Raw genomic sequence first — 25,308 nt, forward strand, 5'->3', positions numbered from 1 at the left:
GCATTGAGGGTCGTCGGAACCCTAGCCATCAGATCTTGTTCACAAAATGGGATATTAAGGGTGTCTCGGAGTTTAAGAGACCCGGTTGTTCACAAACTTGGTTATTATTCTTAATGATAACTATTGTTCCTCATTGTTTTCATCTGCAAAAGCAATAGCTGTTGCTTTTTGTGTTTTTACATTTCTTTTTGTTGGTGTATTTTAGACAAATAATCAGTCACCATTCTAAAGTTTTAGAGAATGGAATTGGGTGTTTCAAGGGAGAGATGATGTACTGTGTTGTTTCTATATGGAGAATGAATGGTTCATCTGGCCAAGAAAACAAAGTTGAGAAATAATTCACAGGTGTTTTTTAGTATATTTTTACAAATCCTAGTTCAAAAGTTTAAGTTAGTTACACTAATAGTCCTTAAAGAGTAAAAAAAGACAAAATTACCCTCATTTGCAACGCATATGCAATATTTAACTGAAAAAATTAACCTGGTTAGTGTTAAAGGACGTAAGCTGTAATGAGTTTTACAAACAAAGGACTGTGAGTGTAATTATTGAAGTTCCATTGCAACCCGCTCGCTACAAACATAAAGGACGAAAAGTGTAATTTACCCTTATTTTTGTAAAAGCATGAATGTTATCGTTTGAAGATAGATTTAGTCGGCAGCAAGAAATCAAGTGTAAATGAACTTAATATACGCATGCATGGTTATTAATGATTTTAGTTATAGACAAGTAATGTATAAACATGTACCAAAAATTAAACCCAAACCGATTCAGTTACTAATAATCGCGTCTGCAACGCAGAAATACGCGGTCAACATGTCTATATTTACATATGTGAGATCCATAATCTTCAAAACTTCTAGGTAGACGTCATACATGCAAGCAATTGTGAGCACAATTGTCTGACACTTGGTGAAGAATCTGTTTGAGATATATCTAAGAGTAGGGTTTTTGCTTCCAATAATCCTTCTGAAATTCTTTGCACGATCGCTTCCTCACTTGCCATTAACGATGCCAGTAATTTGGCTCCACCCATCCTTTCCTGTTTAACAGTAACATACGCATAATTAAAGATCCAAACGGATCGCTTCTGAAGTGTTTAGATTGAGGGGGTGTTTGGAAGTGGTCATCTGCTTATTGCGTTTTATAAGCTATTTTGAAAGTGCGCGTGTGTGTTACTTTGGGATTTTATTATCCAAACCACTTTAACTTATATTTGTGAGTGAAACGACTGATTATCTAAGTTTAATTTAATTGAATAATCACAATAATCTCACACTCAAACACTCCCTTGGTACCTAATCTCCAAAATATTCCTACTTTGACCACCTTTAAAGTCAAAAATGGACTATTTCTTAAATAAAAATAGTAAAAAAGATGTAAGGTGAAATTACCATTTCGGACCCACGCTTTAGAGATTCCAACGAGGCCTTGAGAAGGTCAGATGAGTAGGGAAGGACAACAGACTTCAAATGGTACACGATGGAGAAAAGAACTTGGATACATGCAGCCCTAATCTCGGGTTCCTTCACATTCTGTTGATAAAACCAGGCATTAAAACTTAGCAGCCCGAAAACCTACATGTAGCAATTCCGACCCGTGGGGTCAGCTCAGGTTATGTTATATCTCTAACGGGTAAAGTAAAAAAGGCTAGCTGAAAAGTTGCCCAAAATAGTAGTTTTAATGCACAAAACCTTCCAACTCATCTTACTCAAAACCAATTACTACTAATACAATATAAAGTTTCATAACAATAATAATTGATGCAGTTACAGAACTCAAGAACGATTGGCTAATCAAACTCGCTATATGAACCAAAGAACAAGGTTCTTTTCAATCAAAAACTAACAATTAAACAACCTTTAAACCTAACTTGTACTAAACACAAAAGAGATAAACATGGAAACAAGATAAACTAAAAAAATAAAACTATAAACTTTTGAAATTTCAATTTAGAGATAATCTTGCATCACTCTATATTTGTACAGACAACGAGTGTGGGGGGCGACAAATATTCACTTTTTAATAAGGTCGCTAATATACTGAAGTCTGAAACAATAATATAGACCATTAAAGTATGCATTCAGTTCTTCTTATACTAAATTCAACTAAAAACATGTTGGAATATTGCATAGTATATTTACATTGAATAGTTTCTTATTATTAAAAGCTTGACTATAAGTTGATACAATGTTGCATCTTTTCAATAACTTCAAAAGTATTTTCATCATTTTGCCATATACAAAGAATTACATGTCTTTACCCGCCTATTTTGAAACTATAAAAAGGAAAACTTACGTTTACGGAATGAACAATGCGTTGCAGAATTTTCGAAGCAAATAACTTTTTAGCGGAATCTGAAATCTTCTGACAAGCACTGATGAGGACATTGGCCATGCATAGACGGAATGAAAGTAACTGCTTTTCTGACATTTGATTAAGTGGCTCCCAGTTGGAGGAAATTATATTGTGCTCATCAAAAGTCAACAGGTCAAGCACGTAAGCTTGAAATGTAACAGTGCCACTATTTCCTGATATCATAAACAGAAGTGAGTAGTAGTAATTACAAAAACCTAAAAGATAACAAAAAGCAGTAAAAACTAAGATACAAACCAGTTTGAATGATGCTTTTTTTCTTCGAGGGTTTTGGAGCTTGAAACTCAGTACACAAGGCGATTGCAAGACAATCAATACATCCATGCTGAGCTTTTGAAACTGAGATAAACAAAGTAACGTTTATTGAATCAGGGCATATTAGGGAATTTTATGGCAAAGGGAAATACTAGAGGTGACAAATTCAACTGGTTTAACGAAACGTATTTCGGGACAACCGAGCACACTCATCCAAACCCAAATTACCGTATTGACCTGTTATCCAACGAGCCTAGCTTTTGTAATCATATTTGGTACTATCTCTAATAAAGTATAAAAATTACGATAAAAAACTGATCCGGGCATAGTTGTTAATGGCGAATAGCGATAAGGTACCTATATGCTACATAGCGAATAGCGATAGATAGCGTACACTGGAAAAAAAATTTAAAAACATTGTATGTGTATTATATCAAAATACCCTAGTATATACGCTATTTTACATGTATATTAAACAAAAACCAAAAATCCAGCTATTATGTAGCTATATTTAATCGCTATTTATATTGATAAAAAAAAAAAAAAGTAAACTAAAATACCGCTATTTATGGCAACATACCCTGTACCTTTGACCTATACGCTACGTTGCCAATTCAAACAAAAAAAAAAAAAAACTACTTGTTTTGACCTGTTGCCCAATAAGGCCTGGATTTTGCAATCATATTAACCACATGAATTATCAATCGATAAGAACTTAAAAAAATAGGACAAAAAGTGTTCAGGCCAACCCAATCCAACCTGTTATCCAACACTCGTAATTTTAGTAGTCATGCACTCAAATTTGATCAATAACTATTTGTAAAGAAAAAAAAGAACATTTAGGAGAAAAAAGTTTCAGAACAACCCGACCCGCTTCACCCAAACAGAAAAACTACTCGTTTTGACTTGTTACTCACCAAACCTAATTTTTGTAAAATCATATCTGACATTAATTATCTGCAGAAAAATAAAAACTATGCAAAAAAAATTGTTTCAGCCAACCTGCCCTTGCTCAATTCAGCCTGAACACAAAATTTACCCATTTTGACGCCTGACCCGCCCATTTTACTTTGGAAAGTACTTACTTTCATCACCATCTATTGAGGGCCATAACAGAACAGTTTTAATTGATTCTCTGACACGACTCATGCCTGGATGATCAACAGACTCCACGCCTCTAACCTGAACTCATTGAAAAGAACTGTAAATATTAACTGAAAAAAAATGTAAATAAACTTGAACTTAGATGTTTGATATATATCTATAAACACGGAACTAAAACTGAAACTGAAGATGGAATTGAATGTCTTTTTTACCACTAGAGATGTGCAAACTGCAAAGAGACAGGCTTTCATCTTCAATATATCATGATCGTTTGTAGCACGTTCCAATTCAGATGAAACAGCGGGGAAGAAAACCTACAACACATATTACTCGTTTTCTAAAAATGGATTTGACATAATGATAAACTATAGGGGGTAAGATATAAAAATTACGATAAAAACTGATCGTGAACCGTTCGGTGGTAAGTTTGTTCATTTAATAAATGAACGAACACGAACAAGAACAGAGAATTTTGTTCGTTTAGTTAAATGAACGAACCTGAACGTTCGGTAATGTGTTCATTTGCGTTCGTTACCTAAAATTAATAAACGAACACGTTCATTACCTTGACGAACGAACACAAACGAAATGTTCGGTAAGTGTTCATGAACAGTTTGTGAACACGTATATTTCCTTAACAACGTTTGGTTTATTTTTTTAGTAAGACGAGCGACTTTTTTATGCATCTCAACCCCTTTGTTGGTTCATTCCCGTTCAGTTTACTTTTTTTCAGACTTGACCCATTTGACATAACGCACAACCCAACACGACCCATTCATAAGTAACAGAATCAATATTGTCATCTCTTAATAAATTTTAAGAATGTAAATTTGAACTGTACATTGGGATGAAGCCGTCCACAGAGCTCAGCTGAAAGTTTCCTAACATCTTCAAATTCAAACTTGTTAAATGTCCTAAGAACATGAGAATAATCACATTAATAATTCTCATTCAATGTTTAAAAATAAACATAACAATTTGCTTGAAAAAACCTTTTGAGAAGAAGTGACGCAATACATCTCATTTCACTGATATCGTGTATATTATCTGAAAATGAATTCATTAGGGTAAAGGCATTTGAGGGGCGCAACTGTAAATAATAGACAAACTGCATGAAAAAGAAATATGCTTTACACTTTTTCGTGGTTTTAGCAACAAACATTAAATTAGACTTGAAATAAAAAAGAAATATGCTTTACACTTTTTCGTGGTTTTAGCAACAAACATTAAATTAGACTTGAAATAGAAACCAACTACCCATTTATCACTGACTTTAACCAACCTCGTTTTATTTTATTTTACCTGTAAATTGTTGGTACCATATGCCAGCCACCACATCAGATGGCACATATACACAAAAAAAAAACGCGATAACAACAAATAAGATGCCACATCGGCAGTATAATAATAATAGAATGTAAGTTGATTTACTTTTTTGTGCCTAACTTAAAGCTTGTTGCTATTTTTTTATTTCATGCAGTTTGCCTTAAGTAATAAGTAGGGTTGTAAACGAACCTTCGTTAAGGAAATGCAGATGTTCGTGAACTGTTCACGAACACATGTCGAACAGAAGTTTATGTTCTTGTTCGTTTGTTAAGTAATTTTAGTTGTTAGCGAACAGTTCGTGAACACTTGTCATAAAAACAAACGAACACAAACAAACATTAAACTTGATTTTTTTTTTTTTTAAAACACCATACAACAAATCAAGTTTAGCTAACTTAAGACATAATTATCTAAAGTTACTTAGACATATCCCAAAAAAATGTCTTTAATGTCCATCTTCTTCATGTGTTTAGATAAGGGTTTACATTTTACTATTTTTTGAATATAATTAATAACTAATGTTTAGGGGGGAAGTAAAACTTAAGAGGGAAAGTGAAATATTAGAAAAACATTAAAAACTTTTAACAAAACATATGAACACGAACAAACATAAACGAATGTTCACGAACATATTACCGAACGTTCACAAACGCAGTCGAATGAACGCGACCTTTGTTTGTGTTCGTTCATTTAGTTAATTGAATGGAATATCTTGTTTGTGTTCGTTCATTAACTAAACGAACAAACACAAACGAACTTCCCACTGAACGGTTCACGAACTGTTCGCTGAATGTTCGGTTCGTTTACAGCCCTAGAACTAATAAGAATAACATGCTTACTATTTTGACCAAGAAGATCAGCATAAACAAGAGAAGATTTTTGGTCATTAAAAACTTTTAATGGAAGAAGCCTTATAAGAAGCAGTGGGCAGAGACGATTAAAGAGAGAATGCTGCAACTTTATATCATTTTCTGTACCGGATATATCCAGTTCACTCATAAAGTTTTCATCAATTCTGCAATTAAAACATAATTCGCCAAATAAGATTAATCAGGACAGATATTGAGGCAAAAAAAAAGTAACATGCTGAGAGGGGAAAAAAGTACAGATGCCCATTTTGACCCACATTAAGAAAGTGGGTCAAGTAGGGCTGTAATTAACTGGTAATGGGGCAAATAGTTAAATAAAAATAACTACAGAGTCGGCTCGAAAGTCGCCTTAAGTATATTCAAATGCTTAAGATCTCCTAAAATCACTTTTATTAAAAGAATTATATTGTTATTATAATAATAAAGTTTGTGTGATACTGTGATATTACTTAATACTTCAAATATTTAAAAAGTTTAAGAGAGGTATAGACACATAAATCTGTGATTTTACTTAATAAGAGAGGTATTCTAATATTAATAATACAGGACAGGTCAACCCTATCTGACCCGACCCACTTCAACTCGTACTTCAAGTCTTCATATAAACATGTTTATGACCCATTACCCAACCAGGCCCATCTTGGCACCTCTAAGAAAGGTATAGGACATACTTAGATGATAATAAAAATGATACATCTAGATCTATGTGTAATTTTTTATTTTTTTAAGACCAAAAGGCGTATTAAAAGTATTATATGTATAAATTTTGTTTATTTTCCCATATCTTTATATGTAACTGATTAATTAAACTTAAAATGTTAACACTTCAACCCCCTCCCACATAATTTTTATTTTAATACATTTAAAATTAATCTATATAAAATAAAATAATTCGAGCCGGCTCGCAAGCTCACGAGCTGAGCCAGGCCTAGCTCGAGCTCGGATCGGCTCGTTTACAAATTGAGCCGAGCCGAGCCAGCTAGTTTACAATAGGGCTTTTTTTCGAGCCGAGTTTTTTCGAGCTTTTTCCAAGCAAGCCGCGAGCTTTTTGAACACCCTTAGACATACTTCAAATTTTCCCACCAGTCAACTACTATTAAATGCATGTATTAACACTTACATAACCAAGAATGACTTAATTACCCAGCATGAATTATAATACTGATATAATTTAGGATGAACGAACATGAATAATACTTAAGAAACTACATACTCTGTTTGTGATTCCGTATGTAATAGAATTTGTTGGAAGACTATATCCGCTGTTGCTCCTAGATATTCACTTATATAACTTAGAAACTTAACCATGATCGGGTTTGATGGCTCAGCAAACATCTTGTCTACTAGTGGCCCCACTAATAATTTCCAATTTTCTACCTGAAAGAGATCATAAACAAACGAGCATATAAATCAAGAACCACAAGTCCACAATATATAATAAAATTAAGTAAAATGCCATTTCGTCTCTAAGGTTTGGCCAGTTTTGTGACTTTCGTCTAAAGGTTTGTTTTTCCGCATCTGGATCAAAAAGGTTTTAAATCTTGCCATTTTCATCCGGCTTGTTAACTACTTAACTCTATCCATTTTTCTCCGCTAAGTCAGGGGTATTTCTGTTACTATAAAAGGCAATTCGGTCTTTTCCACTTTATGTAACAAGACCAAAATGCTCTTTAAGTTAACAAAAAGACGGAAATACCCGACTTAACGAAGAAAAATGGATGGAGTTAACTAGCCGGATGAAAATGGCAAGATTTCAAACCTTTTGGATCCAGATGTGGAAAAACAATTCTTTGGACGAAAGTCGCAAAACTGACCAAACCTCAGGGACGAAAATGACATTTTACTCAAAAAAATATTAAAAGAAAAACATGTAAAGCAGTTAGTTACCAAGATAGCAATATGCTTATGAGAAAATAATGAAAAGCAAGTTACCAAGATACCGAGTTACTGAACTGTAACAACCAAAACCACAAAAGCAAACAAAGAACAATTGTTTTAAGGATTTCAGTATTGAAACTTACAGATCTAGACCACTCTGGTATCAGCTTGAGAACTTTATCCACGTCACCCTTAAATCCTGATAAACGTAATTAATAATTAACTAACCATACAAGGAATCAAGTAAAAAGTGGCCAAATTATAAATTATATGTTTAATGCATAAAACCTCCAAAATCATTTATTTATAATGATTATATACTATAAATATGCTACTTTGTCTAATCAACCAGCTTTGGCATTAACCAACTTTAGCCCCTCAACTTTAATAATGAAATGTTTCGCCCCTCATCTTTGGTAATGACATGTTTAGCTCTTTAACTAGAACAGCTTTAGCCCCTTGACTTTAACCCAAAAAAAAAAAAAAACTTTACCCCTCAATCAATAGAAAAACAACTTTAGCCCCTCAACTCTAATAATTAACAACTTTAGCCCCTAAACTCTAATAATTAACAACTTTACCCCCCCCCCAAACTTTAATAATGACATGTTTAGCCCCTCAACTTTAATAATGACATGTTTAGCCCCTTAACTAAAACATCAAACAACTTTAACTCTCGCGATTTGCTTATTTTTATCTACGTTTCGAACCCGTTGCGGAGCACGGGTGGTAACCCACTAGTTATGATAAATATGTGATGACTTTATAATCATATTGGAGAAACAAGCTATAAACATAAAAATAGAGATTTTGAACAAAAAGGGTTTCAGGTGAATCAGCTCTACCAGTTTCGACTATTGCCAAAAACTACTTGTTACCCGACCCTCTCATGTTTCCATCTCTAATAACAGTAACTAAATACCTTCTGGTATGTAGTTCTCTGCAGTCTTCTGATGATCTAAACTTGCATCGAGATTACTGATAAAAGAGAAAATGATGACAAACAGAAAAAAGAAACAAATATAAGAGTAGTATCTGAAGTTGTAAACAGATGAACAGAAATTTTTTATACTAGTTGTATAGATGGCTAGAGACATGTTATATGCATATGATATATCTTTGTGTGTATAAGCATGACTAGTGTGTATATATAAAAATGAACTAGAATAAATAAATTATGTAATTAGCATTCACTATCACTTTGATCAACCCTTAGTTACCAGGTAACCAAAAATAAAGAGATAAAACAACTCTGGTTGGCAGAATATACCTATATTGTTTTTTTTTTTTTTTTTTTTTTTGCATTTTGAAAGCATGTTTATCTTCCACAAACAAAGCGTTAAGAATATTAGTAAATATGTTCCAAAAGATTACCTTAAACAATCTAGCAACAAGGAGATAACTTCAGGTTTCTGGTTGTGAGATGTGAGAACGCGAAGTAACGTAGTTGTAGCAGATGAAGATAATGTTGCGTCCAATGAATAAATTAGATTAACTAGCGCAGGCAACACCAATGACGGATCTACAAAAACAAAAGCTACCTTTAGTGGAATGTTTTAAACACGCTCAAGCATAATATGCAGAAACAAAATTATGAAAAAGATGTTGAAAGTTTCACCGAGCCTCCAATCAACTACAATATCTATAAATTTAAGGGTAAACAATGCGCCCCTTTTATACTTTTTTTTCAACATTAGCAACTGATTTAAAAGTAGGCACAAACATACAATTATTTATTGATTTTAACAATTGAACTCAAGTTAACTACTTTTATCTGTAAATGCTGATGACGCCGGCTGATACCATGGGCATCCCCCATCCGATTAGGCCTGTAAATGAACCAAACAAACATGAACAGAGGCATGTTCGTGTTCATTCATCTAACTTTAACCGAACACTAACATATAATCGAGCAAACTTTTTTTGTTCATGTTCGTTTATTATGAAAATGGACATATTCGTCTTCGTTTATGTTCATGTTCGTTCGTTTAAAACCTAAACGAACAGTTCACGAACGTATACGAACATAAATAAAAATACTTAAACGAACCTAATTTAACAGACAATAAACAACACAAATGAATATAATTGAACAAACACAAATGAACAAAATTGACTAAACATAAACGAACATAAAGTACTTTTTTATATAAAATAGTGATAAATTACGATAAATTCCATTGGAAACCCCATTTTTAATATTAGAAAGCCCAATTACCAATTAGTTATACTTATATAAGTAGTTAGAAAGTTCCTTTAATGTTTAATATTTATATAGATATAACTACTTATGTATTTAAATCGAAAACGAATATAAACGAGCGAACATAAAATATGTAATTAAACAAACATAAATGAACAAACAAAATGTGTGTTCATGTTCGTTCGTTTAGCTAATTGAACAAAAATTTGTGTTCATGTTCATTTGTTTATAAAATAAACGAACTTCCTACCGAACAAGTTCACAAACAGTTCATGAGCATTCGGTTCGTTTACAGGCCTACATCCGATGCCACATAAAAGTACAAGTTTGAAAATGATCTTCTGTTAAAATTAATACATCAGATGTCATGTGGCATATAAGTAGAAAATTGTAGGTTGGTTTCTATAATTCTATTTTGTTCCGAATTCAAAGTTACTTTCTAAAATTGACAGAAAATGTAAAGTCCGTGCTATCTTTTGCAATTTACTCTAAATTATAACGATAAAAATAAATTATATATTGAGAAGACTAACCAACAAGTGTTAGTAGTTTGTCTGCACGTGCACGAATTGGATCTTCTTCATCTTTAAGACAATCAAGTAGATGGTTTGATATATCCTGCCTGTCGTGATCTTTTTTTTTAGAGCATAAATCATTTAAGAGTGACAACTGCCAATTATTAAAATAAATAATTAAACGATGTTTACCAAACCGGATGTGAAAGGTTTGAGGGTGAATCTGATGAAATGTTGATGACTTCTGATATGACATCCAAAGCATTCCTTCTTTGATTGATATTTTCACTAGCAAGACGCTTTAGAATTTGATCAAGGCAATATCTATCCTCACTCCTGGCAAATAAAACCATTTGGTGTTAGCAGAACGTCAATTTTGACCATAGTTACCTATATGCTACTGGCGAATAGCGATAAATAGCGGGCGGCTATTTTATAAATAGCGATACACTAGAAAAAAAAACATATAGGTATATTATATCAAAATACCTGGTATATATGCTATTTTACATGCATATTTAACAAAAACCATCCAGCTATTTTATAGCTATATTTAATTGCTATTTATATAAAAAAAAATTGTCGGTATCTATCGCGACAACCCTAATAGCGAGCCTAGATCTATACGCTATGTAGCGCGCTATAGCGATCGCTACGCTCGCTAATGACAACTATGATTTTGACCCGTTGTCTTTTAAATGGATCAGTTTGGGTCGTGTTTTATCTCGAACGGGTCGAATTGAAAAGTTTGGCTAAGAGGGGAATTAAACAAACGGGTTGAAAAGTCGCCCAAAGTCTATATTTAATTCGTTACAGCCTCCTAATTATCTTTATACAGAGATCTCAAATAATAATAAGGTTTATGTAAGATTGTAATCATGATTAATAATTAATAAAAAAATTAAAAAATGACGAAGAAAGTGTCTGGGGTCGACCAGCCCTCCCCAGTCCACATTACAGTTACAAAATATGATTGTAATAATTATGATAGCCAAAAACCATAAAATTATAATTGTATTCTAGACCATATTATTACAGGTATGTCAAACAGGACATATCAAAAAATTCGCTAAAAGGATAATTGGTCAAACTGGATGAAAAGTAGACCAAAGTCAAGTCTAATAGTAATTTGCATTACAACATTCTAAAGGTTTTTTTGCAACAGGTTTTTGCGAACATAAATACATTATTTTAGAAAACGAACAAAAAAGTAATTTGCGGGTCAACCCAAACCGACCCACCCGTTCGGAACCATACTAAAAAAGGCCCATTTCAATCCGGGCCCATTTCCGAATACTATCGTAATAATACCTTTTTATTTTCCAACCATAGAAAAATATTTACAAAAATAATTTTTGAAAAAAAACAAGAGAGTGTTTGTTGATCAACTCGACCCTGGCCCTTTACGACCCACACTAAAAAGGCCCATTACACTTTGAAGTTTGAACTCATTTAGGCCCATTATATTACCCGATCCCCTGAATTGCCATATCTAACTAAAGGATTGGAAGTTGAAAAACATACATTGAACAATATTCAGCAATTAATGTCACAACAGCTCTGGCTGTACCATCACGTTCATCCAAAAGATTTAATAATAAAGGCAACACGGATTTCATCTGTTTATTGTCTGTGAGATTGCTCCCAGATTGAAGATGGTTTGTGCCAAAAATGGTTGCTTTTAGAATTGAAACAGCACCATCGATGACATCATCATCAGCTGAACAAAGCTTCAGAACAATAAAAATATTAGTAACAGTTAGGGGTGAGCAGAAAACCGAAGAAACCAAACTGAAACCGAACCGGAAAAAACCGAACCGCACAAGAAACCGAGAACAACCGAACTCGAATAACCTAAAAGTCATTTTCTTATTTTATTATATATTGATTTAGGAATTATTATATATTCTTGAATATCAAGTATTTATAATAAAAAGATTAAAATGTTTATTTGCCTACAAGAAATAACAAAATTTAACTAAAAAGTTAAATGATTTCAAAGAATTATAAAAGAAAATGTTTTAATAAAAACTTTAGCGAAGCATAAAAATAAATTAGAAGGTTATTTTTATGTGAACAACATTAATTAAAAAGATTAAATATAAGAAATTAGATGTAAACATCTAAGAAGGATTCTCGAATCTTGGATTAGTTTTTGTTTTTTTTTTTTTAATTTTACGTAACTTTGTATCAAAAACCGAACCAAGCCGTTGCTAAAATCAAAAAAAATACCGAAACCGAACGGTTTTCAAAAACCGAAAACCGAACCGAAGCGTGCACACCACAAGTAACAGTATAACTCAAAGTACACAAAAATAGATAAGCCTTTGGTATAAATATACTAAAAGGATGCACAATTAATGTATCCAAAGCAAACTGCGAATAACTTTTGAATGTATAAAAGTGCATCATGCAGAATTATTAAGCAGACAAAAATCATTTATAACAAGTTCAATTACCTGTGATGCGACAACACGAGTAATATCCACTCTGTGTTCCATCATTGCAGTGTCAAACTGCTTTGAAGAAAAACGGCCCAATAGAAGCAATAAGCAATTCAAGAAGAAATTTATGGTTGATATTCCACTATCATTAGCATCATTTTGATCTTTCGTGTAGTTCCCTGCATAATACTGCACAGTCCCATTTGTCACAAAAAATAAATAAAATCACAAATACTGGTGCATAGTGCTGTATAATGATTAATGATCACCAAGCCTCTTTCTACCACACCTCGGAAATTTGGATATGACAGATTCAGTTTAGCAGTTTACGTTCTAAAAACCAAGTTGAAGATCAATATTACGAGATTTAATTGCAACACTTAACTCTTTTTTTACATATTTAAAAGATTTTTCACCCTCCTTTTATCATTTTTAACACATACATAAGGAAAACAGATAATTGCTGGAATTATCATAACAAATGTTTACAACCAGCAAAATAAATCGTGATGTTTTGAATTTAAATATTTCATCATTATATAAGGAAAACTGCATAACATAGAAAAGAACTTTACATTTATTCCTGATTATAGCAATAGCAACAACCTTTAAATTAGACACAACATAAACATCCGCTTACAAAAGACCTTTGTTGACATGTAGCGTATAATATCCAGAAAGCATAAAGTGTGGCACAAGGGATTACAAACAGCAACAAAACAAAGTACTACAAATTGTAGGAGAGAGCTACTGCGCCACATCAGGTTCACATGTCCAAAAAAATGCTTATGTGAAAACAAATAAAAAGAATAAATTTGTAAACAACTTCAGAAAGATAATGGTCTTCCCTTAAAACTTATATACAATATTAGTTATTAAATGCCCATCACATATACTGAAATGACAAATATGATGTCACAGCAGAAACTTTTTTTTAAATTAAAAAAAAAAGATTGACCTACAATCAGCAATGATATGTAACTCACTAACTATAATCACTATTTTGCCCCAGATTTAAACTTGGTAACAAATCAGAAAAAGGTACTAAGTTAATTTATCTTTTGTGCAGATTATATAAAAGACCTGTTAGCTCGTTTTATCTATTAGTTCCTTCAATAATCAGAACTTTCCAAACACACAAACAGCTGATTATCCAATTATTCTAAACATATAGCTTCAGACAACAAAAGCACATCCAAACACTACCTCCTACAACTTTTTTGTTACATTTTTGGTTATTCAATATCACATAATCAGTTTCAAAACACAAATACGAACACCGAAACTTAAAGCTAGAAGCATATTTCAGTAGTTCAGTTATATCTAACCTCAATACCAGACAAATACTGGTCCAGTAACTCCTTGTAACGACTAGAAATTTGGTGATCTTCCAAATGCAATAGAACGCCATAGTGTTTCCAACAAGATGATAGAAGCAACATGCCAGTTTTTACCATACGTTGACCTGCCTTCCAACAGATAATCAAGTTAACAGATGCAAAAAAGGTTCATAAACACAATAAAAAAAAAAACAAAAGGCAGTACCCGCCTGATCTTGAGAAGAATGATACTGCTTTTTTGTCTCTCGTAGCCATTTCAAAACTCTTTCCAATCCTTTTGCATGTAAAGACCGGCTTTTCTTGCTCCACTGTGGTAGACAAAAAGAACAACGGTTACTTAAGATATTGAACAGTTCTCAATTCTCACAGCTGAAGACCATAATGACTACTAGGGATGCAAACGAGCTGAGTGGTTCACCAACTACTCGAGGAAAAGCTGGTAACGGGCCGAGCTTGAGCCTAAAATAAAACTCGTTTATTTATCGAGCTCGAGCCTGGCATGTGAAGCTCGTCAGGCTCGTCGAGCCTTATCGAGCCTTAGTGTAATATTAGTTTTTATTAATATATAATAACATTTCCCCCTTATTTTAAGTTGTATAGTAAATGAGCTGAGCTTAGTTAAACTTGTTTACGAGCCGAGCCCGAACCAAAAAGTAAGCTTGTTTAGTAAACGAGCTTGAGCCCGAGCTTCACTTATTGAGCTCACGAGCCTAAACAAGTCTATTATTTATATTATTTTTATTTAATATATTCATTAATAAATAATAAACGAGCAGAGCTCGAGCTTGAGAAACTACCAACGAGCCGAGCTCGAGCTTTGAAAACAAAGTTCGAACCGAGCCGTACTCAAGCTCTCATAGATTAATCAAGCTCGAGCCTGGTCAAGCTCGGGCTCGGGTTGACTCGTTTACACCCCTAATGACTACTTAAAGGGTGTTAAAATACCTCACCTCTCTCTAAGTGATTATGGGATTAATAACCAGAACCAGATAACTAGTTGTAACAAAACGTGTTGTAGGAGATGGTGTTTCAATGAGTTCTTTTATAATTCTAACAATCAAATGATCAGTTGGTTGAGTGTTTAAACGTTCGGAAACTCACTATTTAGAGAATTACTAAGAAAATGACCAAAAGGGCATCCCTGAAAAGGGGGGTAATTAGGTGATTTTTATTTTTGAATCAATCCTAAGCAGTTTTGTAGGACTGGTATATTGCTATGAAATTGATTATGTAACCTAAATAAGAAGCAAAACTTGTTTTTTTAAAACATTTAAAACAGATAATTGCAACTCACAATATAAGTTTCAAAACGCAAATCCAAACGCACCCCTGTACAGTTCATCGTTCGACTTTCCTTTAGAATCTTAAAGACTAAAGTGCAAACAAAGCAAAAGCAATCGAATATTAAGCTACCAATGAACAAAATGAAACACACGCTTCCTAGCCCTCCATAATCATTTTCTCAATTACTAACACATGCTTACTAAAAGACAGTCTTAGTAAGTCACAAATAACAGGAAATTGATGAAAACGTATAGTAGAGAGTAGACACACAAATAACGCATCATATAGACACACAGACAAGCGATAACATGTAGAGGCCACCAAACTTGAGAAAATTAAAACATCAAACGAATCAACAACCAAGAAATAACAATAATTAATTGATAACAAGTTGAGAGCATACAGCAAGGAGTCTCTGCACAAGCATAATGAGATGATCTACAAGATTCCAAAGCAACAAGCGCATTTCCATATCCCTTGTGATCTCAGAAGTTTGACTGATTGGCTTAACTTGTTGACTAGATTTAGATAGCTTTTTCTTGTCTTTTGAAGGATTAGAAACCATTTCCTTTTTCGCCAATGCGACACTAAGAGCTATAATACAATCTGCTGCAGCCACTGAAAGACGTGTCGGTAACTCGAACCCACCCTGCAAATTACTACAGAAAACAAATATCAAAACTGTAAAGTAAAATAAAATAGATTTTAGTTAAAGTTTGTAATATGAACGCCCATCAAGAAATAAATCGCTGTGTATACCTCCCATTGTTTATTAGAGACATAAGATGACCACTACACAAACAAAGATTCTCCAAGAGTTTGGTGTACCTTTCCTTTATCCCTGCAGTGAGAAATTAAAAAAAAAACATGTAATAAAATTTGCTCGGTGTCTAATTAGTAAAGAAATGAAAACAACAAATTAATAAACAACATCCAATAAAGAATGAACAAAACATATGATTACATACATACTAATTAATTAATCATCATTCAGCAAATATTTCTTCAAACTAATCAGATTTTATTGAGCAAAATGTAAGCAGAAAATCATGAAAAATCAAAAAACTAAAACAGTAAGCAATGAAGCACAAATTAAAAAATAGAGTAAAATGCCATTTTCGAGCCTGAGGTTTGACCAGTTTTGCGACTTTCGTCCAAAGGGTTGTTTTTTTCGCATCTGGATCCAAAAGGTTCGAAATCTTGCCATTTTCATCCCCCCATCAAGTCAGGGGTATTTCTGTCTTTTTTTGTTAACTTAAAGGGCAATTCGATCTTTTTCAGGGGTATTCAGTCTTTTTACATAAGTGAAAATAATCGAATTGCCCTTTAAATTAGCAGAAAAGACAGAAATACCCCTGACTTAACAGGGAAAATGGATGGAGTTAACAGGCCTGATGAAAATGGCAAGATTTCAAACCTTTTGGATCCTAATGCAGAAAAACAAACCTTTGGATGAAAGTCGCAAAAAACTGGCCAAACCTCAATGATGAAAATGGCATTTTGGAATAAAAGATAGAAGCCACCACAGTGGGTGGGTTTAAAAAAACCCTAATCTCAAGGGTTTGATAAAAAAAAATCTCCTTAAAACAAACATCAGGTATCACTTTCATCTCCATTCCCAAACTTTTAAACTATACACACCTAAGCGTTGCAGTACCAAAAAATTATGACGAGATAGAATTATTACATGTATTAGAATTAAAAAGTAACGATTTGCGACATACCGGTTACTGAAAACCGACTCATGGTAACATCATACTCTATGAGACGGCGTGCAAGGATACACCAGCCCAACGCGATATGACGGTCCTCTTTCCTCAGCAAAATATCAGAAAATTTTCTTGCCAACGCTTGGAAAAGAACTTCATCTTGAAAGAGCCAATTAAGAAGAATCATCTCCTGGTTCTTGTGTTTTGAATCTTTACTTCTTAATGACTGGACAAAGATAAACAAACTTCATCTCCATTTCAGTAAAATAATCTAACAATTCGTTCAAAACCGAGATACATTTTGACTTTAAGAAGTTGATATGGAATCGATAATTCAAAACCGAGATACAATTGGTTCGATTGAAACAATTATACATACATGTTCAATCATAGGTATCAGGATTTCATCAAGAGACTCTTCCTTCTCAGCTCCATCCCTAACATACTTGTGAAGAATCCGTAACGAGTTCTCTAACGATACTACAACACAATAATAATATGTAGAACAGTCAGAACTAACAATTTTAGGTTAAATTAATGAAAACGCACAGATTTTATGACGAAACAAAGATATTATCATCCAATAAAAGCATGAAACAATAATAAGTAGCGATACTAGAACACAGTAATAGTATATAGAACAGTCAGAACTAACAGATTTATGTTAAAAACAGATTTTAATGACGAAACAAGAAGATTATCATCCAATGAGCATAAAAATGATAATAACAATATTCCAACACAGTGATGATATATAGAACAGTCAGAATTATCAAATTTATGTTACATCCATCAAAATGCACAGCTAGTAATGACAAAACAAGAAGATTATCATCCAATAAGAATGATACGAATAACAACTAACGATACTGCAACACAGTAATTACATACAGAACAGTCAGAACTAAAAACTTCATGCAGTAATAGTAAACAGAACTAGCCAATTTATGTTAAATTCACGAAAAAGCACAGATTTTAATGGCGAATCACGAAACAACGAGATTATCACCGATAAGCATGAAAACGAAAAAGACCAACGATACTACAACACAGTAATAACATATAGAGCAGTCAGAACTAACAAGTTCATGTTAAATTCATTAAAACACACAGATTTCAACAAAGAAACAACGAGATTATCATCCAATAAGCATGAAAATGACAATAACTAATGATACTAACTAAAATACTACAACCAGGAACAGTCAGAACTAACGAACTTAAGTTAAACTCATCAAAACGCAAAGATTTTAACGAGAAAACAAGATTATCATCCAATAAGCATGAAACAATAACAACTAACAATACTACAACACAGTAATAATATATACAGCAGTCAGAATTAACAAACTTATATTACATCCATCAAAATGCACATATTTTAGCGAAGAACAGGATTATCATCCAATAAGCATGCAAGAAAATAATAACTAACAATACTACAACACAATGTCAATAATAATGTATACAACTGTCAGAACTAACAAATTCATCTTAAATTCATCAAAAAGCACAGATTATAACAAAGAAACCGTTAAGCCTAATCCGGTTTCCCACCAAATTCAAATGTTTTTGAATTATTTGTTTTGTTGTAACTTACTGTTTTAGGTCTTTAGCTTGTTCAGTTTCTTTTATTTCGAATAAACAGGATTCTTGTAATTCTTGTTGCATAAAACTTCCCTTTTATGTCTCTTCAGTTAATTCTAATTCATCTTTACAATTATTGTATTCTGATGTTTGGTCTTCTCCAGTTAGATCCTATGATGGTTTTAAATATTATATTATCTTTGTAGATCACTTTACAAAATACATGGATTTATCCTCTCAAACACAGATCTGATTCTTTAACCACATTTATTCGATTTCAGCGTCTTGTTGAAAATTATTTCAAAACTAAAATTCAACAATTGTATTCGGATAACGGGGGTGCGAATACCTTAAATTGTCCTCCCACCTTGCTTCTTGTGGGATTTCTCACCTGACGTCTCCTTCGCATACGCCCGAACACAATGGCTATGCCGAAAGGCATCATCGCCACATAGTCGAGATGGGTTTAACACTTTTATCTCATGCAAAAATGCCTCTAAAATTCTGGCCATTTGCCTTCACAACTGCCACCTATCTCATTAATCGTCTACCTACACCAACCCTCAACTATGATTCTCCTTTTTCTCGGTTATTTCAAATGACCCCAAATTATACTAAACTTCGAGGTTTCGGTTGCCTTGCGTATCCGTGGTTACGGCCCTATTCAAACCACAAACTTCAACCACGATCTAAACCATGTATACTTGTGGGTTATTCTTCCTCTAAAAGTGCTTTTCACTTACTTGAACCACTCACAAACCGTGTATACACCTCTCGCCATGTTCATTTTGTGGAACACATTTTCCCATATGAATCAATTGTTCAATCTCCTACACCATTACCTCCTAATCCTGATACGTTGTTACCGCTCACTATCCAACCAATTCATATGTCTTCTAATTCTGATTCTACTAATCAGAATACTCTCATAAAAAATGAACTTGGCCCCATTTCTCAAACATCCCTACAATCTAATCCCCCACCCCTTCTTACCTACCATCGCAGACCACGAACCACATCTGCTGCCTCTCCTATTCAACCTACTATTCCCACCGAAACTAACTCATCGCTTTTTATTAATCAAACCACTTCTTCACCAATATTCATTATCGTATACGTTGACGATATAATCATCACCAGGCCCAACTCTTCAATCATTAACTCATTCATTACCTCTCTTCTACTCGGTTCTCTCTAAAGGATCTTGGCACATTATCCTATTTTCTTGGTATTGAGGTCATCCCTCACACTAAAGAAATCTTTCTTTCACAAACCAAATACATCTTGAATATTCTCACTAAAGCCAACATGAATGAATGTAAACCGTCTACCACTCCGATGTCGACCTCGGCTACACTCACAACAGTGGACGATACTCCACTTTCATCTCCAACCGATTACCGTGCACTTGTAGGGGCTCTCCAATATTTGTCGTTAACAAGACCCGATGTTGCCTTTACCGTAAACAAGTTGTCACAGTTCATGTATCAGCCTACTAACCTTCATTGGGCTGCGTTAAAACGTTTACTTCCTTACCTACATGGGACTATGCATCATGGTCTTCTTTGCAAACGAAATCCCCCATTGCACCTTCATGCTTTCACTGATGCGGATTGGGTGGGTGATCCCCCTAGCTATCGAAGTACCACTGGATATATTGTTTATCTTGGTTCAAATCCGGTTTCTTGGAGCTCAAAACCTATGTTGTCAAAAGCGCAAAAAGCGCGCGCCTAGGCGCACGGGCGCAACGAGGCGCACCTACAGCGCCTGGTGGTAGCCTAGGCGGAAAAGCGGGCTTTTTTTGAAAAAATGGTTCTTAAGCGCAAAAAGCGCGCGCCTAGGCGCAAAGAACGTGGTTGAGGCGCAGGAAAAAAAGGTAAAACAGAACAAATGACCATATTAAAAACGAAACCGAGTGCGTGCAAAAACTGGCTCACGCGGGCCCGGGTTTCCGGAGCTGCATTCGTGTCCGCAGGCACACACGAGTTCAACTAAATTCAAGCTCAGAAACTCATTTTTGCACCCCCCCCCCCTGCGCGCGGGTAGGACTTGTGGTAAAACATGTCATAAAGCTACAATGGAGTAGTAAAGGCTTTACCTTATAAACAACCACTAACTTTGTTCCCACACCAATGTGGGACAAAGTATTTACCACCTTTTGAGACTTTTATTCACACACCCAAAACTTACAACATATAAATCCTAAACTTTTGCTACTAACTATTAGCTACATGATCTTAAATGACATGTATAATAGTTTTTTTTAATTTTATATGTGGAATCTTATTTATTTCCAAAGCATAATATATTTTTTTAAATTTTTTTCTCTATGTGCGCTTTTCTTAAAAAAGCCCACGCTTTTTTTGCGCCTTGCACCTAGGCTCCGGGCGAGGCATCGCCTCGCCTCGCCTGCGCCTTGTGTCTTTGACAACAAAACGACAATCAACACTAGCCCGTTCATCTACAGAAGCTGAATTTCGGGCAGTAGCTTCAGCAACAACAGAAGTACAATGGCTGATCTCTTTAATGTCTGAACTTGGATACAAATCTACGGTTACCCCTACCATCTTCTGTGATAATTTGAGTGCTACTCACTGTTCTGCCAATCCGGTTTTTCATTCCCGTATGAAGCATCTTGCCCTAGACTTCCACTTCGTTCGCGAAAAAAGCTCAAGATGGTACCATACGCGTCAATCACATTGCCGGGGATGATCAACTTGCTGATGCTCTTACTGAGCCATTACTAAAACAGCGATTTCAGACTCTATTATCCAATATTGGTCTCTATTAGCCTAAGTCAGTTTAGACTATTTGTTAATTATTATTATTGTCTAGGGTATTAAAGTGTAAATAGTTGTTCTTTATATTTGGATGTAATCCTTCATTATTTTCAAGTTTCAATAATACGATACCAATTCTGATTTGGTATCAGAGCTATCCATGCTAGCCAGGTATGGAGTGGCATGATGAGTTGCACCAGTGTTGGGCTTCCAAGTAGGTCCAGAAGATGGGCCAACCTCTGAGCGTGTTGTAAAGTTGGCCTGTGGAGCAGGTTGAGACTAGTTCGATTGAGTTGGACATTGAGATGGTAAATGTCCTATACCACACCTGTTGCAATGACCATAAACAGTGTTTTGGGTGGAAGCCCAAGAAAACTGTTGTGTGCCACTGCTATCCCAAGGGCGGTTGTTAAAACCACCACGTGAGTTGCCACGAGAAGATCCACAAGATCCACGACCGCCTCGATTGTTATTGAAGGACCGAGAACCAAAGTAAGCTTGAGGCCTACTATGGTAATGATTCTTTACTTGTTGGTAACGGTAACTCAGTACCCATTTTTCACATTGGTTCATCCAAAATTTACTCACCAAACAAAATCTTTACCCTATCTGATATCCTTCATGTTCCTCAACTAAAACAAAATCTTTTATCTATTCAAAAAGTTTGTCTTGACGACAATGTTTTCTTTGAATTTCACTATTCTTATTTTGCTGTGAAGGACGAGTCTACACGCACTACCCTCCTTACGATACCAATTCTGATTGTCTCCTCTCACGATCGTCCATCTTGCGGGGGAATGTTAAGCCTAATCCGGTTTCCCACCACTAATTCAAATGTTTTTGAATTATTTGTTTTGTTGCAACTTACTGTTTTATCCCCTATTTATTTATATAGTCTACCAGGTCTTTAGGATATACTTCTATGTATATTTGCTATTGCAGAATTAATAAATCAATCACGTTGATACGTTTATAGAAACGACCGAAATTGTCATCCAATAAGCATGAAACGATACTAACAAATTTAAGTTAAATTCATGAAAACGCATAAAATTTAATAAAAAAACAAGGAGATTAAGATTATCATTCGGTAAGCATGAAAACGATGATAACAAACGATACCACAACACATTAATAATATATAAAACAGTCAGAACTAACAAATTCATGTTAAATTCATGAAAACGCACACATCTTACCGAAAAACAAACCGATAATGATCCAATAAGCATGAAAAGAATGATAACTTACGAGCGAGTGAATTGTTAGGGTTTGGAGATGATTGAAGACGAGAAATTGAGTCGATTAGCTTGGTAGGTCTAGCGGTGAGTACGGTGGACATTACTCGGCCCACGGTGGCCGCCACCATTGAATCTTCATCTTCTGATTTCCATATGGTTTTGTGTTCTTCGATCTCCATACGAACTGTCTAAAACTCAGAAGCAAGAATTCAACACTTGTTCAAAGTTCAGAGTTCAAAGGTGAAAAGATAATGAGTGAGGCCCCTTGACTATTGCGTAAGTATAGTTTTAGTACCTAAAGTTCTAAGCAAGTGAAACAGGTATTTCTATTTCCTACCCCGGATGGTAATTGGACACGCACCCGAAATAATAAAAAAGAAAAAAAAAAAAAAAAAGGGCCTCCTCCCTATAATATAAACTCATCAGTTATATATGAAAAACCACAATATATGATGATAATTATTATTCCATATATAAATTAGCAACTTTCTTGTGCATTAGCACTTGTACCCCATGCTTGGGGGCTTTTTCAAAAAAAAAATGATTTTTCACTTTTAACCTTAAAGTTTTTCCTTTTACATTTTAACCCATTTGAAATTTCTACTTTTAACTCAAACTTTTTCATCTTTTGTAATTTAACACAACACTTTATTATTTACAACTTTGTTCTCCCATACTTTTTATCTTTCGCAAATTTTTCGTTTTACGTTTCGTTCTAAATTTTGCGAGTTAACATGTCGTAGTGTGCATGTGAGGTTCAACGTTTTTTGCTCTATTTTTTCATATTTGACAGATGTAACACCCCAAAAATGATTATTTCACTTAGGATAAAATGCAGAAGCAAAAGGGTAATATTTAAATTAAGAAGTGTTTGAAAATTTAGGGACTGAAGTTGTAAATGCCTAAAAATCAATTTACTAAAATGAATAATACCAAAAACCCACACATAGTTCGTGTGTGGGTTCTGGTCAATCAACAAGGGGAGCAAAGGAGGGGTTCAACCCTAGTTTGTCAAAATCCACATGAATCAAGTGAAATCTTGAGAAAATTGAAAGTATAAACAACGAATTCTAAGCTTCAAGACTTGTTCTTCGAAGTGGTAAGTTGAATTTTTATGATTTAGCAAATTGTAGGAAATGGGTCTTGATCAAATCTGATTGCATGATATGAAAGTTATGAAATTAAGTTAAGATTATGATGTAGGATCAGAATTATGTCTGAATTCTAGAAAATTTGTGGTTAATAGCCAAGACCCAAGTTGATGAGAAGTTGCTAGGGTTAAATTGATCAAGTTTTGATATGTGTGTGTGTTGTTGAGGAATAACCTCGTTTATGATGTAAAATCACTGGATAATCTGATTTAGAGTAAAGCTTAATTGAATGTTATTGAATGATTAAAGGAATTAGCTTAGTAATATATGTTAGTTAAATGAGTAAATGTCCCAAAAATGCGAAACCCGCCATGTGTTTGATGAAATGCTTGAATGAATAACTATGTGTAATATTGAATGTAATGGAATGAAGTTCCGGGTACTAAACAAATGAACGGATGTGTTAATATAGGCGTAAAGGAAGAGGGCTCAGGTTCTAAGAAGTCGGAAAGCTCACAAGACAAAGGTATGTTTTGTTGCATACAAAACCTTAATTATAATTTTGTTTGTAATATGATAATTAACCCTTGTCGAAAAGGCTATGGTGATTAGTAAGTAACTAGCAAATCCTTTGCGGATTTGGTTGTTATAAGAATTATAATAAGTTATGCAAATCGACCGGTTCTAGTGAACAAGTCGAGAAGATTAAGCTAACATCCGTTTTGAACGGGTGGTTTTGAATGCTATAACGAATGCTAGAAGCTTAATCCGTTGTACGGATAGAAAGAAGAATTTATGTTGAAAGCAAATAACCCAACTAAACGGGTCGAATGCGTATGCTTAACTCTCATTGAGAGTGTTTATGCCATACCCAAGTATTTGGGTAGTCGAATGTGTAAAAAGGATGAAAGCTCATATGCGGATGGAACTAAAACGATGGAATTATGATTAACAAGTGTGATGACTAATTTTTAAGTCTTGTTTTTGAATGTAGGTAAATCCTCACTTTAGGCGATTTGGAGATTTGGAGCGAGCACGTGTCCATGTCTTGTTATGCCAAACGCTTCCGCTAGCTTATTCGCATCTTTTGGGTTTATAACTTGCCGTTTTGTCCAACTTTGTTAGTAGATGTACATTTGAAAAACTTGTTGTCTTTACTTTTGGTAGTTTATGTCTTTGGATCGTAAAATGTTGTTTAGTAAATTATGTTAAGAAAACAGGGGGCATGTTCGTTTTACGAACGGGTCATGCCCAATTTTTGTAAAAATTCAATTATGTATCAAAGTTGGAATTATTGATGTCTATTAAA

General features: G+C 34.2%; 1 protein-coding gene and 1 long non-coding RNA gene across 5 annotated transcripts; one reads left to right on the top strand and one right to left on the bottom strand.

The window, feature by feature from the left end:
• Positions 1 to 672: 672 nt before the first annotated feature.
• LOC110897585 lies at positions 673 to 23,166 on the bottom strand. Of its 3 annotated transcripts, none has more exons than XM_022144351.2 (24): positions 22,919 to 23,166; positions 17,680 to 17,780; positions 17,316 to 17,526; positions 16,351 to 16,432; positions 15,995 to 16,250; positions 14,513 to 14,615; positions 14,296 to 14,432; positions 12,983 to 13,156; positions 12,048 to 12,253; positions 10,716 to 10,859; positions 10,542 to 10,630; positions 9,180 to 9,327; positions 8,728 to 8,783; positions 7,949 to 8,004; positions 7,141 to 7,304; positions 5,898 to 6,073; positions 4,725 to 4,779; positions 4,574 to 4,646; positions 3,945 to 4,046; positions 3,714 to 3,810; positions 2,611 to 2,712; positions 2,296 to 2,528; positions 1,392 to 1,574; positions 673 to 1,039 (listed from the first exon to the last, which is right to left on the bottom strand). In XM_022144351.2, exons 1-24 carry the CDS (start codon positions 23,085 to 23,087, stop codon positions 857 to 859), a joined length of 3,300 nt encoding a protein of 1,099 aa, XP_022000043.1. In that variant the 5' UTR covers positions 23,088 to 23,166; the 3' UTR covers positions 673 to 856. The 3 variants fall into 3 exon arrangements, with proteins under 3 accessions (XP_022000043.1, XP_035837766.1, XP_022000044.1); XM_022144352.2 differs by having other exon boundaries at positions 677 to 1,039; positions 1,392 to 1,532; positions 22,919 to 23,165; XM_035981873.1 differs by lacking the exons at positions 17,316 to 17,526; positions 17,680 to 17,780; positions 22,919 to 23,166 and having other exon boundaries at positions 15,995 to 16,240; positions 16,351 to 16,424.
• Positions 23,048 to 25,308, top strand: LOC110897586. Of its 2 annotated transcripts, none has more exons than XR_002568740.2 (3): positions 23,048 to 23,184; positions 24,472 to 24,525; positions 24,994 to 25,308. It is a non-coding gene; the product is annotated as an uncharacterized LOC110897586 (long non-coding RNA). The 2 variants fall into 2 exon arrangements; XR_002568741.2 differs by lacking the exon at positions 23,048 to 23,184 and adding an exon at positions 23,653 to 24,007.

This window comes from Helianthus annuus, chromosome 13 (genome assembly GCF_002127325.2).
Source record: "Helianthus annuus cultivar XRQ/B chromosome 13, HanXRQr2.0-SUNRISE, whole genome shotgun sequence".
Classification (NCBI taxonomy): Eukaryota; Viridiplantae; Streptophyta; class Magnoliopsida; order Asterales; family Asteraceae; genus Helianthus; species Helianthus annuus.